This window comes from Ovis canadensis, chromosome 11, assembly GCF_042477335.2.
Source record: "Ovis canadensis isolate MfBH-ARS-UI-01 breed Bighorn chromosome 11, ARS-UI_OviCan_v2, whole genome shotgun sequence".
Lineage (NCBI taxonomy): Eukaryota > Metazoa > Chordata > Mammalia > Artiodactyla > Bovidae > Ovis > Ovis canadensis.
Genome location: NC_091255.1, coordinates 55,226,643 through 55,239,661, shown reverse-complemented (window position 1 = coordinate 55,239,661; position 13,019 = coordinate 55,226,643). Strand labels below are relative to the sequence as shown.

At 35.6% G+C, this 13,019-nt stretch overlaps 1 protein-coding gene across 3 annotated transcripts in view; it reads right to left on the bottom strand.

Moving 5' to 3' along the window:
* EFCAB3 (EF-hand calcium binding domain 3) overlaps positions 1–13,019 on the bottom strand; it is a 493,997-nt gene that overhangs the window by 34,756 nt on the left and 446,222 nt on the right. For all 3 annotated transcript variants that reach the window (XM_069541641.1, XM_069541642.1, XM_069541643.1), the window contains 2 exons: positions 12,824–12,928; positions 7,204–7,257 (listed from right to left, as the gene is read on the bottom strand). In XM_069541641.1, coding sequence (XP_069397742.1) covers positions 7,204–7,257; positions 12,824–12,928 — 159 coding nt within the window. The remainder of the gene's footprint in view (positions 1–7,203; positions 7,258–12,823; positions 12,929–13,019) is intronic.

Sequence of the window (13,019 nt, the reverse complement as noted above, 5' to 3'; positions counted from 1 at the left end):
CCTAACTGATCTCCCTGCTTCTGCTCTTGCTGCATCCACCCCTGCCAAGTTTGTTCTACACACAGGAACCAGGACAATCTTCTAAAAACTAAGTCAGATCATGCGATGTCTCTGTTCAAGTCCTCAGTTTCCTGTGCTACTCAGGGTATTAACAAAAGTGGAAGCTTTACATTAGCCTTCAGGGCTACTGCCCACACCTGTATCACGCCTTTCCCCCAACAAGGGACATCTCACTGCACAATCCTGAAACCGTACGGTGCATAGTCTATGTGGCTGAATGTGGTGGTCCCATTCCCTTCAAGACCTCATCTCCTCCTACATTGCCCTTGCTCACTCTGTTGCAGCTACAGCGGCCTCTCTGCTCTTTCTCAAGTATTCTGAGCATGCTGTTGCATGAGCACTTTTGCACTTGCTCTTCCTTCTGCATGGAGTGCTCTTGCTCCAGATTTCTGCTCCCCAATCTCCTTAGCTTTTTGCTTAAATGCTCTTTATCACTGAGGTCTTTCTTGATTACCTTCCTCCTTTTACAGTATCTCTTATACTCATTTTCTTTGCTTTATTTTCTCTGTAATCTCGGTCATACTATTATTTGTTTATTGTGTACATCTCTTCACTAGAAAGTAAGATCCACAAGAGCAGTGAGCTTTGCCCCAAGCACCTGGACTAATACTTGGCACATGCTAGACTCTTACTGATGTTACATGAATGGATACACACATCCCTTTATCACTTCAGCAGACACCTGCTAACTGCAGGTACAGAAAATAAAAAGACTTATAAAATGTGATGTCTGGGTAGGGGATTAAGAGGTACAAACTACTATGTATAAAATAAATAAAGATACATTGTACAACACAGGGAATATAGCCAATACTTTATAATAACTATAAATGGAGTATAATCTATAAAATTTTGATTCACTGTGTTGTGCACTTGAAACTAATATGATATTGTAAACCACCCATACCTCAAAAAACAAAAAAAGAGATGGCATGCCTATCCTAAAGTAGCTGACAGGGAAGTGGGACAGTTTCATTCAAATTCAGATTTCTAGGACTGTGAGTGAATAGTGGTGACAGTAATCATTGAAATTAATAAGGCGGAATACATAAGGAACTAAACCACTCTGGGCAGCAGACATGTATTATAATTTAGTTACATCAATAGTCATCTATTTAGAACCAAATGGGATGAAGGGCTGATTTTGCTTAATTTACTGGTGGGTGTATCTTCCATAGTTTAAAACTGGAGGACTGGTATGATATTTGTCTGTAGGGTTGATGGTCCCAGGACATAAGCTGGGTTCCACAGCTTGAGGCACTGTACAGAAGGAAGGTGCTTTGGGGTTAGGGCTTATGTTTGGGGCCAGCATATTGTTTATTATTTCTACTTACAGAGCCTGACAAGCAAACAGGCATGGGTTTTGAGTACTTGTGGGTTTTGTTTTGTTTTGTTTTTTAGCAAATATGTTTTTGGGTCAGTCCTGGAATTACAAAAGAAAGTAAACTATAATTCACATACCATAAAATTCACACTTTTGAAAATGTACAATTTTGTGGGTTTTAGTATATTTACAAAGTTGTGCAACCATTACCACTACCTAATCCCAAAGCAGTTCCATCAGCCAAAAAGAAACCTTGTACCCACTAACGGCAACTCCCCATTCTCTCCTCCCACAGTGATTGTCTCCTGGCAACCACTAATCTGTCTTTTGACCGCAAAGATTGACCTATTCCGGACATTTACCTATATATAAGTAGCATTATGAAATGTGTGGCCTTTTGAGTCTGTCTTCTTTCTCTCGGCATCATGCTTTCAAAGTGCATATATACTGTGGCATATATCAGTACTTCATTCCTTTTTATGGCTGATTAATATTCCATTTATGTGTATGCCACATTTTGTTTATCCATTCATAATCTGACAGATATTTGGACATATGTTTTCATTTCTCTTTGGCATATTGCTAAGAATGGAATTGATTGGTCATATGGTTTCACATTTTGGGGACTGCAAAACTGTTTTCCACAGTAGCTGCACCATTTTACATTCCCAGCAGCAATGCATGAGGATTCCGATTTTGCCACATTCTTATTAACACTTGTTACTGTCTTGTAAAAAATTATAACCATCCTAATGGGTGTAAAGTAGTCTCTCATGGTTTTGATTTTCATTTCTCTAAAGACTAATGATGTTGAACATCTTTTTATGTGCTTACTAGTCATTTTTATATCTTCTTTTAATAAATTTCTATTTATCAAAATAGACATTTACTTTGCCCATTATTAAGATTGGGTTATGAGTCTTTTTCTGGTTGAGCTAACAAGGTTTCTTTATATGCTTTAGATACTAGACCTTTGTTTTTCTCACTTTCTTGACAGTGAAGACCTGTCAACCATAAAAGTTAGTCCTAGAATTTTAAAGCTGAAAGAGAACTGATAGATCATTCATCTAATTTACTCTTTTCAATTTATAGATAAGGACACTAAAGCCCAATGAGTTGAATTAATTTCTTTAGTGGCAGAGTTAGGAATATCTGCTTTGTATAACTGTACTGTAAATTGCATCAAATAGGTTACAATGTAATTAGAGATGATAACAATTCATCAGAGTTGAAACCGTTAGAAAACAATATGAAATACCTACTATCATCTGAGATGCATTGCAGCATGTACCATTAGGTTGGCCAAAAAGTCATTTGGGTTTTTCCTTAAGATGTAATGGAAAAACCCGAATGATCTTTTTGACCAACCCAATAAAAAAGCAAAAGGAACTCAGAAAAACAACTGAGGAAACAATGGTGTTCAGTTACCTGTCAACAAGTAGACAGAGGGTAGTAACTGACAAAATAATTAAGGAAAATAACCATGGAGTAATAAATTTAAGTCAAAATATTAAACTCCATCATTATAATGCCTTTGCCTGATGCCATCAGGTTTCACTCACCTTTGGCATCATCTGTGATTTTCATTAGTTTCTGTAGAGACCCCATTCCTTTTGATTAAAGACAAGATTCCAAGTCAAAATTATACAAACTTCTGAAGTGAATGAAAAGTAGAATAGGAAGATGTAATTTTATATTAATTTTTCCTTAGATGAGAGGGAAGCTGAAGAAAGTGTCAGTCGTATCTGATATACATCTTAATTAAAATTGCTTTCTTTCCTGTTTTAATGTATCAAGCTCCAAAACCAAATTTTTTTGAAAAGCATCATAGAGTCAGCATTGAGGTCAAGACTATTCATTTATCATCTCTTAGGATGCAAAGAAGTGAAGTAACTCTGGAAATCTTTTGTAACGCAAGAGAAATCATCTGCTATGCATTTCATTTTCACTAGTGCTTTGGTTATGAACCCATGACTAGTCTATACACCTTTTAATGATATAGATATTTCTTTTTAGTAAATACTTCTGTGGAATGTGTGGGGACAATATATGTCATAATATTAACTATAGAATCTCCTTCCCTCAGTATACTCCATCCCATGGCCAGAAAAATAACCATCAAATACCTTAAAAGCACTGATTCATGTCTTTTTCTTCTCAAAATGTGGGGCAGTTTGGTTTTCTTAATGTGAGGAGATTAACTCTCAGGAAAAAAAGGGCTCAGTTACTTAGGTTTGGTCTAATTTGGCTAGATAATGTCAATAATGTAGTGTTATAATACCAAGAAAAGACGGGGGCAGGTTATGGAAACATGGAAAATTCTGTGGTAACTTTAAGCTGTGAAGGTTATACAGGGTAATGTATCATACAGAAAGGCGTACACATAAAATAGATATGTTTTCTTTATAGGAGGGGAGATAGTAACACTAATGTGTGTGTGTGTGTGTGTGTGTGTGTGTGTTGGTCACTCAGTCGTGTCTGACTCTGCGACCCCATGGACTGTAGACTGCAAGGCTCCTCTGTCCATGGGATTTCCCAGGCAAGAACACTGGAGAAGGTTGCCACAAAAAACATAATTTGTAGAATTAAGAAAAGCTTATCATTTCTTTCCCCTCCCCTCTCCCCTATTCCCTTCTCTCATACTTCTCTCATTCTTCTCAGGCTCTTCTCCTGCCTAGACATAAGTTTGCTTAGAGATATCTTATACCATTCTTGGGTACTGCATGGAGCACCACAACTCTGACTGGGAATGTGACTTGGAAGATATCTGTTCCTGACAAGAAGCAGACTTTATTTTTCTATACGATTTTTTTCTAAATATATAGTAAAATTTCTCTATATTCCTAATAAGTGTGATTAAAAAAATTCTCACGTAGAACCCCACAACCCAAGCACCATTGAAGGTCAGAATGGAATTTTGAATGTTCATTATCAGATGACATAAATATTAGGAGGTCTTGAAGTTGTTCATGTAGACACGTCATTTTCATGTTTGTGCCTAGGTAACTGAAATCTACCTTTATGACTTAGAAAAATAGCAACAGTGAAATAGGAATTAGCAGGAAAGTAACATTTTTAATGTGAAAAATGTTATTGTCTAAAAAGTAATTGTCTAGTCATCTGAAATTTGAGGGTGAAAACTTAAATCATAGTAGTACATGTTCGAATGCACAAAAAAGTCAATGCAGTATTCAGAAATAAAATCTGTTTTCTCAATACTTATATCTATACAGAAATCTTGGGCTTGCTTGGTGGCTCAGATGGTGAAGAATCTGCCTGCAGTGCAGGAGACCCGGGTTTGGTCCCTGGGTCGGGAAGATCCCCTGGAAAAGGAAATGGCTACCTACTCCAGTATTCTTGCCTAGGTAATTCCATGGAGAGACGAGCCTGGAAGGCTACAGTCCATGGGGTCGCAAAGTTGGACGTGATTGAATGACTAACACTTTCACTTTCATACAGAAAACTTAGTAAGGGGAAATTGAATATTATTTGGTGAGCTTGTGGAACAGACACTACTGTTTGAAATTTCTAAAAATATTGAAATACACTTTTGAATGTCTAAATTTTCTTTAATGCACTGTAGACTTCACAGAATAAAACATATTTTGGTGACAGCAAGTGGAATGGGGCTTTTGTAATGACAAAAGCAAGTGGGTGAGCAGGGTGAGCGTGTGAAATGTGTATGTTTGATAGAGTCTGGAAGGGAAAGAAAAACACAAAAATGCAACACCACTAGGAAAATCAGGGAAGTATGAGTGAAAGAAAAATAATTTATTAATAGAAATATGGAAGAGTTAAAAAATAGGGAAAAAGAAACAGAAAATTTTTGCACCTTGTTTTATGTCCATTGATATGTTCCAGTGTCTCCTGGTTTATAGTCTATGGGAACTTGAGAAGAATTTGTATCTTGCTGTTGTGTGAAAACTATAAATCTTAATTATGCTGAATTGGTTGATAGTGTTTTTCAGGTCTACTATATCCTTCTACTTTTCTGTCTTTTCAATCTATTAATTTTTGAGGGTTTGATATTGAAACTCCAACTAAAAATCTTAATTTATCTACTTAAAAAATAACTGTAATATATAGTGGAACTATATGTAACTTTGTTCTATATTTTCCAAAGTGAAAGTGAAAGTGAAGTTGCTCAGTTGTGTCTGACTCTTTGCGACCCCACGGACGGTAGCCTACCAGGCTCCAGAATACTGGAGTGGGCTGCCATTTCCTTCTCCAGGGGACCTTCCCAACTCAGGGATCGAACCCGGGTCTCCTGAATTGCAGACAGACGCTTTACCATCTGAGCCACCAGGGAAGTATTTTCCAAGTCTCCTGTAAATGTGTTATCACAAATTTATAATTTAAAAAGAAAAAGAGAAGTGAAAGAGGAAGAAGAGCGATGGAAAGGTAAGCAGACACCACTGTAAAATTGTGCTGTCTCAGCTTTGTAAATGTTCTTTTAAACAATTGATTCTGATTTGGGTGGCTCACTTATGACTCACATAACTGTTTCTTCTGAGTGGCCTGGACTGGGAAGGTTAGCTCAAGAATAACTGTGGTACAACTGCTTGGGTTAGTGAGTGTTTAATTATTTGCAAGCAGGAGACTAGAATGTCAGTTAGTCAATAAGCACTTATTGAGCACATACTGTGTACTCAAAAACTGAGCCTTGCTGAAAGCAGGAACTTTGCTTGTCTCTTTTTAATTTTTGAACTTTCATTTTTACAGTTGCTTGGGTACTCAGTAAATGCTTATTAATGAATTCTGATCTTATACATGGCCATGGAGGATTGCTTCCAGTATCCCTAAATTCAGCAACATGACTTTTCAATGCACGGTTAAAGGCCACCAAGTAGACATTTCTGAAAGTTTTCTGGCACCAGCTACAGAAGCAGCAATAGATGAGATAAAGTGGACTTATTCAAAGAGATGCTTTTTTTTTTTCTTTTACAAATAGTAAAATACAACAGCCCTTACTTAGAAAGTTTAAATGTGGGTACCCAGAATTTAAACTTATTTTCTCTAAGATTCATTTTATAGATACTTACTTAAAGTACCTTAAGTTACTTTCAATCCTTCTTTTTGAAACAATCAGAGACAATTCAATTTTTTAAAATCATACTCATTGAAAAATGCTGGTGCAGAGAACAAATTAAAATTACTTAGTAATCAAGTACAGATTGAGGTTGTGCATGTGTTGAGGAAAAGAGGGCAGAAGATAAGTTTTACTTGCCTCTACTGATCAACTTCACAGTATAACTTTCAAACTTCCCATTTTTTTTCTATGTAACTATAGAACATAGTATTGCGGCACTGGGAAAATTATTTTAGACATAAATGTGATAAAAGACCTGCAAATTAAAAGTACTGAGATTATGTATTAAATTTCAGAGGCATCCAAGAAGAAATTTTAGGCCATTAGACATACCCATCAATAGGTTAGATTTTAATATTAATAAGAAAATGGGAAAGTACATTGAAAGTGAGACTTTAAAGCTAAATGAATAAAAGTTGTGTATGTATAAGGAAAAAATTTGGGGTGGTGAGATTATAGATTGTCACTGGTGATAGAATTAAGGATTATTCAAATATTTTTCATTCTTTCATTTTGTGAATATAGAAATTTTCTATTCTATGTATTAGTTAAAAAAATTTTTTTTAATTGAAGAATAATTGCTTTACAGAATTTTGTTGTTTTCTGTCAAACCTCAGCATGAATCAGCCATAGGTATACATATTATGTATTAGTTTTATAACCAAGAAAATACATGAAAATAAATGCACAGCATCAGATTATCAATTATTAACAAAAAATTTATACTCACGTTTAATCTTCTTCAGGCCCTCCATTATTGAATGCACTTTAACCTTCCCATGTTCTAGAAAACATTTTGAATCAGATATAAAAGAAGCCATGTAAAAGTTATTAAAGCAGATAAAAGTTATGAAATTATTAAAACAACATGGCAGGTTGGAATTTCTTCCATGAGTTAGAAGAACTAGAGATACTGTTTTGCCTTGGAATTGGATTATCTCTCAAGTGAGTATGATGGAAAAAAGTATGGATCAATGAGAGAACTATCTCGATTTCCTTAATGCCATTCTTCCTTTCTGTGTTTCAAGGTATTAAACTTCAAAGGTGATACACAGAAAAAGGGATATTACAGAAAGAACCAGGGCTTGAGTCTGGCAGTATGTTTTTCAGACTCAGATCGATGACATTAAAAAAAAAAAGGTATGAAGGGACTATGTTGGCAAATGCTCAGAGTTGGAATAGGGAGAGAAGGACTTGCTGTTTTTTGTTCTGACAGGTATTTCTTGAGAATCAACCCATTTGAGATGATAGTGTGTTTGTTACTCCTGAGGATACAGCGTATGCTTCTCTGACTTGAATGATCTCACACTTGTTCAACCTTAAGGTCTTCTCCAGGAAACCCCCGTCCTGACTAAATGCTCCTTTAGCACCTTCTGCATACATTTATTACATTATATCAAAATCATTTTATGTGCCTGTCTGTTCTGTTGGACCACAAGCTCTTTGAGGACAAAGGCTTTGACTCATTCATCTTTGTGTCTTTAGTACTTGGCATAGAGCCTAGCACATAGGATCCCTTCCTTTAACGACTTAACAATTTGTTGGGAGACAGTGTAAGTTTGACCTAAGAAAGAGCGTTAAGGGGGAATCAGTCTTAGTAGTGGAGGACACTGATAGAAACGTGGAGGGGAACAGGACCAGAAAAACAGGAAACAGTGGTTGATACCTGAGAAGTTAATGCAAATGCATGAGAAATCTGGAGATGTAAATATTGTATCTAAGACATAACACTTGCATGAGAAAAGACTAAAACTAAGCTAGAAGAAGAGCAGCTGTGAGACAAGTGGGACTGAATGTTTCTTTCATGATGTCATCCCATGAGAGGAGGGGCAAAAAGAAACCCTGAGTGGCACCTTCAAGAATTCTGACAAGGAAGTAATTTTTGGTGTCTATAAAATATTACACACTCTTGTTTCAAGACTAATAGCATATATCTCTTTTTTTCTTCCTCTCTCCAAAACTCTGAATATATTTTCAGTCTTCCCTCCTCAGCCACAAAATGGGAGGCTGGAACTTGAAGAACAGAAACAAAAGTGAAAATTTCCCTAAAGCAGGAATGGTAGTAGATCTATGAGAATAAGGACCTATTATTTAATTTAAAGCAGTTTCAGTAAAATAAGCTACCAACCCAGCCTTGAGTTGAGAAATGATGGAATTAGCATCCAGTGGAATAATAGAATGAAAAAAAGACAAGAGCATAGTAGAAGGAATGCAAAGCGGAGAATTCAAAGTAGCAAGTCAGAACTACTGGTTAGTAGGAGAAATATCTGCCCTTCCCCTAACCTACCCAAGGGTCCCTAGACATAGGAGAATTTCTGGGTTTCCTCTATACACAAATAGTATCACAATAGTATAGATACTATTGTATCTATATATTGTAATAGATACACAATAGTATCACAAATTGGTTCAGTGTTGGAAAAATTATTTGCTATGTGGGGAAAAACCCCAAGTTGGATCCTTGTCTTACCACATGCAGAGGTAGTATATTAAAGATCTAAATGTGAAAGGTAAAACCATATAGTTAGTAGAAGTATTGAAAAACAAAAAAATTAAGTGTTGCCAAATTTGGTGTTCATTACTGAGGAAGTGAGTAGGTAAATTACAGTAATTGTATTGAAGGGATATTTTGCAACAGCCAGAGTTAGACTGGTTTATAGAAACATGGGTAAGTCTCAAAAAAATAATTAAAAATTTTTAGAAAAATTATTTGTCTGCATTGGTTCCTCACTGCGTCATGAGGGATTTTGCATTTCAGCCCACAGACTCTCTAGTCGTGGCTCATAGGCTCAGTAGTTGTGGCACACAGGCTTAGTTGCTCTGCCACATGTGGGATCTTAGTTCCCCAACCGGGGATTGAACCCATGTCCCATGCATTGCAAGGTGGATTCTTTACCACTGGACCAACAGGGAAGTCCCTCAAAAACATAGTGCTGATTCACATCCACTAGGATGGCTAGAATAAAAAAGTCAGATAATAACAAGTATTGATTTGGGAGTGGAGGAATAAGACCTTTTTACATTTCTGGTGGGAATGCAAAATGATGCAGCCACTTTAGAAAACAGTCTGTTCCTCAAAAGGTTAAATGTTATGACCCAGCAGTTTCACTCCTTGGTATACACCCAAGAAAAATGAAGTACATGCACACCCAGAGTTGCACACAAATGTTTATAGCAACATTGTTTATAATAGGCAAAAGGTGGAAATAATCCAAATGTCTATCAACTGATGACTGGATAAATGAAATGAGACATATCCATACAGTAGAATATTATTTGGCCATTAAAAGGAATAAAGTACTGATAAATGCCACAACATGCATGAATTTTGAAAATATGCTAAGCAAAAGAAGCCAGTCAAAAAAGACCATATATCATATGATTTCATTTATATGAAATGTCCAGAAAAGCAAATCTATAGACATAGAATGTAGATTAATGATTGCTTAGGGATGGAAGGATAGGGAGTGAAAACTGAAGGGTACAGTGCTTCTTTTTGAGGTGATGAAGAAGTTTGAGAATAATTGTGGTGATAGTTGCACATATCTGTGAATATTAAAAACCACTGAATTGTACACTTTTAGTGAATGAGGTGTATATTATGTGAACCATATCTCAATAAAGATATTAAAAATGTTGAGTGATAAAAAGAAATAGTTTTATAACACAATACCACTTAAATAAATTAAATACCACACACATTGAATTTTTAAAGGGATATGCATATATCAAAATAAACCTGAGGAAAGTGGGTTGGAAGGTTAAATATTAGATATAATAGAGAATGGACTTATGATGGGGGGAAAGAAATAGAAGTGGAAATAGGAGGTAACAGGAAAAATATAGTAAGTCCCTTACATACAAACCTTCAATTTGCAAACTTTCAAAGATTTGAATATGCGTTCAAATGTCCAATTATGTAAGTTAGTTCATGGGTCTGGTGTATACTGTCACATGCATACATCCTCTACAAGTGGCTGTGTTTTTGTGTACTTTACTGTATAGTACTATACAGAGTACAGTAGTGTAGTATCTTTATTTCAAATCCAGCATGTCTGGAAGCAAGCATAAAAGCAATTGTGATGTAGCTGGTACTGTAATGTACTTTTCCAGGTAGTGTATATACGATTAATAACGTTTTCTTTATTTTTTTTGTGTTTGCTTGTTTTCTATATATTATTTATGTGAAAAGTATTATAAATCTACTATAATACAATACCATATAGCCAACTGTATTAGCTGGGCACCTAGGCTAACTTTGTAGGACTTACAAACAAATTGGGCTTATAAACACACTCTCAGAATGGAACTCGTTCATACATAGGGAACTTACTGTATAAAACACAAAGGTCCTTTCATGAAACAATGGTGATACTGTGCTATACTGATGAATTTGATTAACTCAACTGTGCGCATCTGATATTTAAGAAAAAGTTCACTCTTCTCCTGCTAAAGAAGTCTAAAGGTCTTGGTAAGATACAAAGGAAGAAAGATGTAGCAGTAGTGATAACATCAGTAGTGATAACAAATAACCCAGACAGCAAAGGTTCTCAGACATTTTGGTCTCAGAACCTCTTTATATTCTTAAAAAATTCTGAATATGATAACATACTTTTTAGTGAAAAATATATATCAATTGAAAATGAAAAATAGAAATCAGTTTCCTAAAAATCTTAGTGGGAAAAGTGAAAAGAAAGTGAAGTGTTAGTTGCTCAATTGTGTCTGACTCTTTGATAAAGGCAGATAGTGTTTTATTGATATTTTCAAAATAGTTGCGATCTCATGGACCCCCTGAAAGACAGAAGTGTCCCTGGATTATGATTTGAGAACTGCTAGCCCGGAGAGTTGATAGCTCAAGAAATGGTCAAGTATGGTCAAGGGAGGGAAGGAATTAAAACTGAGAAGACTGAAAAATAAGCCCTGGATTGTTTCTACATTAGGAAGTTAGAATAAGTGGAGCTGGCAAAGGAAGTTATTGATCATTTCTGATTCTGAGAGCTATTTCAGTAGAGTTGGGGACTACATGAGGGGGGAAGCCATTTGCAAGGATTCAAAGAATGTAAAGTTTGGAAGCAGAAACAGCACCTCAAGACCACTTAGGAAGTGGGCTGAAAGAAATGAAGGACGAATGATCATAATTATAAGGCAGAAGAACCAGAACCAAGTCAAGAGAAGTATATGCTACTTCATAAATAGAGAGAAATAGATGAAACCGCAAGTGTTGAATTACAAAATAAATACATTTTCTACAAATATTGCATCATTGTATTGTACGCTTGAAACTAATATACCGACTATCTCTCTATAAAAAATATTTTTTGAAGAAGTGGGAGAAAATCAGGTCAAGAGAAATGGATTTGGAAGGGTTAAGAAGAACCTCTTCAAATGAAGAGAAGAGAGGGAGATGGTGTATCTTCCTGAATAAGAAGAAATGATAAACTGGAAAAAATAGAAACTGGAGATGTTTGCAATGAATAGGTTCAAATTTATTAAAACCATGGTTTGAGAACATAATGGTTGTATTTTATTTCCTATTGTCAGTTGGGCTTAGCACAAGTACTCCCTTCTTTACCATTTTAGTTCCTGGACATATTCAGTGATCAAATAATGTTTGTTAGTTGAATAAATCAATATACAGTCTTTGCATTCAAAGCCAGAGCTGTGCATAAGCTTTCTAGCAACATCATTCTAGTTAGAACTGCCCTCCCTAAAATGCTGCTCCCTAGATCATCTTTTTCTTTCTTAATTTGTATCAGAAAAACAAAGAGAGTAATAGAAGTAAAAAGACTAAGTTAAAGTAATTATAAAACGCAAAGCCAGCAGATAAATCATGCAACTAGACTCAGTAAGCAATAATAAAAATCAATAAGCAAACCAACCAATCCCTAAGTCCCCTGCTTTCCCTAATACTCTCCCTAATACTCATTTTTATTTGCTAATTTCAATTACTCTAATATTTTTCCTTCTTGTTTTGGGGATGGAATCATGCCCTCAGGTACATAATAAATTGGTTGTACTTGTGACTTAAGAAACGAAAGGCCAGGCACAATCTTAATGTATCATTTCTCCATCTTTTAGATCCTTGACAGGCAAAGTGTGGACCTTGGATCAGCCATGTTGCCACTATCTGGGAGCTTGTTAGAAATGCAGGATTTCTTAGGCTATACTTCAGACCTGAATCACAATCTGCATTTTAACAAGATGCCCAGGTGATTCATATGCACATTTAAGTTTGAGAAGCATTGTTCTAAGTGATACAAAAGATAAGGATCATTTCTAAGGATCTTACATACAAGATAACAGGATAACTTCTAGGAAGACACAGAATTAAAAAAATACAAAAAACTCACCATTGAATGTCAAATGAGGCATCAGTTTTTTCATTTCTTCTTCATTGAGCTCAATCCCCTCATTTGCTAGAAAGTTGTCTAAGTCCGGGATATCAATCACCTCTCCTTAGAAAAGGTGAGAAATAAGTTGCAGAAATATTATATGACTATCTATAAAAGATGAAAACACCATTGTGCTTACATATAACATTAACTA